Below are 2,608 nucleotides of genomic sequence, written 5' to 3'. Positions count from 1 at the left end.
GAGAGGCGGGCAAGAGGCAGGCAGAGCTCCACAGCATCTTGTTTTGGTCCTTTTCTAGGAATGGAGAAAATAAATTTCTCCGGAGGAGAACCGTTTCTTCAGGACAGAGGCGAATTTGTAGGCAAACTGGTGCAGTTTTGCAAGCAGGAGTTGAAGCTACCAAGTGTCAGCATTGTGAGCAATGGCAGCCTGATAAAAGAGCGGTGGTTCAAGAAGTATGGTAAGGAAAAACAGCTGTGCCCAACAGCACTGGTGGGGTTTGGGGCCTCCCTGGGGCAGCCTCACCCAAAGATGGCATTTGGTGCAAGTGGGAGATGGTTTGTTAGTGGTTCATTTACAGTAAATGCAAACCAAACATAAATACCAGAGAAATACTGTTAATTATATGTTGTGAACATAGGCAGTTTCTACTATTGCCTTTTTGGTATATTAGTGTAATAAACTAGTAGCTCAAACTGTTACCATAACGCTGGGGACGCACAAACTAAATGCATGTTTTGATGCTGCTGGTGCTGTCACTTTTGCGGTTCATGTGATGACTTCACAGACCTGTATTTACATGGCACTTTGTGACAGATGACAAGAATATGAAAGCGGGCAGGCTCCTCACAGTTTTTAACCGAGGGACTGAATACTAATGTTTAAAACTTTTTTTCAGGTGAATATTTAGACATTCTGGCAATTTCGTGTGATAGTTTTAATGAGGATGTCAATGTTTTGATTGGCCGTGGTCAAGGAAAGAAGAACCATGTGGAAAATCTGCATAAACTGAGACAATGGTGTCGAGACTATGCTGTTGCTTTCAAGATAAACTCAGTGATCAACAGGTTTAATGTTGAGGAAGATATGAATGAGCAGATCAAGGCACTCAACCCTGTGCGCTGGAAGGTAAGAAAGTATTGTATACCATAGGTTTCCCATTCAGAGAAAAGAAGTAATGAAGTAATTAATTCCTGGAATTGTCTGACCCTCTAATGACTTCAGTCATATCTCCAGCTCCAGCCTGATCTGGTGTTAGTGGACTTCTTATCAGTGTTATGTGGTGTTGAGTTAGGTTGTCTCTTTCTGCAACTACATGGAGCCTAATATGTCAGAAATCTTTTTTGTTGTGATATTTAAAGGCAATTACTATTTCAGCATAGGTAGATCTATTTTTTTATGATGCTGAAAGTAAGACAGAGGGCCTTTGACGTCTGGAAATGTGTCATGGTGTAGAGAAAATAAGGAAGAGTTAGCATACAATTAAAGACAGTATTAATGTATTATCACCAACATATGTGTACATTAGACATGTTCTGTTGTAGAGTATTAATGGTTACTATGTATATATTATGATATTTTCTTCTAGAAGTATATTAAATACATTATGTTACCAGTTTGAAAATGTGTAGAAATGATGTGACTTGTAAATATGGGAGAACTTGTGGAATAATTTCTCGTTATTAGCTTCATGGAAACTGGTATATACACATGATTTTGCAGAAAAAAATAAAATCACTGTAAGTGAAGCCTTGGTCCTATTAAAGGAGTGTAAGGAAAATATGACATATTTTTTAATATTTTATAAAGCTTCCTGGCCTACTTTCTTACTGAGGTGACAGAGCATGTTGATGGCAGAGGCACATTTTTTTTTCCCTTCTCAAAGTCTATTCTGAAAGTATTTGAGGACCTGGCCTTTAGAAAGAGGCTGTTAGAGAGACAAACTATTACATTTTGTTTCTCGGGAGTCTTCCACATATTTTCTGTGACCATCTGAAGCTAGTAAACTTATAGTCAACAATCAGGTTATATTCTTTAATCTGAAAGATCGACTTAATGGTCTTCATCATACATATTACTTACGGGCATTTATAGTGCAGCCATGGTACTTGAGGTTCAATCAAAATTTTACGTGAGCTTTGATTATCTGATCCCTTATTAAGACCAGAGCAGTGAAGATTTGTGTGGAAACCTGATCAGGAACCATGACTGTATAATTACATTTAGAACTATGTAATGTTAATTTCCTAAATATATATCTGCAGCATGCCCTTCATGTAGTATTAATTTATCACAATTTGTGCCAGTGTGGCTCCACTGACAGAAAAATTAAATACATTGCCACTGAGACAACTAAAGGTTTTTGTTGTGGAGAGAGTCTCTTATCCTCAATGCAAGTGAAAACAAAAAATCTTGACCAGATGCTTTCTGTCTTCAGGTGTTCCAGTGCCTGCTAATTGAAGGGGAGAACACTGGTGAGGATGCACTGAGAGAAGCAGAGAAATTTGTCATCAGTGATGAAGACTTTGAAAAATTCCTGGATCACCACAAAGATGTCTCCTGTTTGGTACCAGAATCTAATCAGAAGGTAGAATTGAAACTGTCCTTTGGTAACTTGATGTGTAAGTGAAGTAGGAAAGATGGAAAAGAGCTAGAAGCTTTCATGGCAATTAACACTTTCCCTATTAGTATTGGCTTACAAGAGATACAGCAAAACTTTGTCAGCAACTGCTTTTTTTATGGTGAAAGTCAAGGTTTTTAATTTTCTTTAAGGAGTTTTATTGAGCACAAAGTTATTAATAGAAGAGTAAAACCTCACTGATCACAATCCTGAGGAAACCAGCAGGAA

General features: G+C 37.8%; 1 protein-coding gene across 1 annotated transcript in view; it reads left to right on the top strand.

Annotated features, from left to right (window-relative positions):
- RSAD2 (radical S-adenosyl methionine domain containing 2) overlaps nucleotides 1–2,608 on the top strand; it is a 5,846-nt gene that overhangs the window by 753 nt on the left and 2,485 nt on the right. The window contains exons 2-4 of the mRNA XM_009999241.1: nucleotides 59–220; nucleotides 659–888; nucleotides 2,198–2,347. Of these exons, the coding sequence (XP_009997543.1) occupies nucleotides 59–220; nucleotides 659–888; nucleotides 2,198–2,347 (542 nt within the window). The remainder of the gene's footprint in view (nucleotides 1–58; nucleotides 221–658; nucleotides 889–2,197; nucleotides 2,348–2,608) is intronic.

The sequence above is a fragment of the Chaetura pelagica genome, unplaced genomic scaffold (assembly GCF_000747805.2).
Source record: "Chaetura pelagica isolate M959 unplaced genomic scaffold, ChaPel_1.0 scaffold90, whole genome shotgun sequence".
NCBI classification, from domain to species: Eukaryota; Metazoa; Chordata; class Aves; order Apodiformes; family Apodidae; genus Chaetura; species Chaetura pelagica.
Note: the sequence above shows the minus strand (reverse complement) of the source record. Positions and strands in the feature narration are given on the sequence as shown.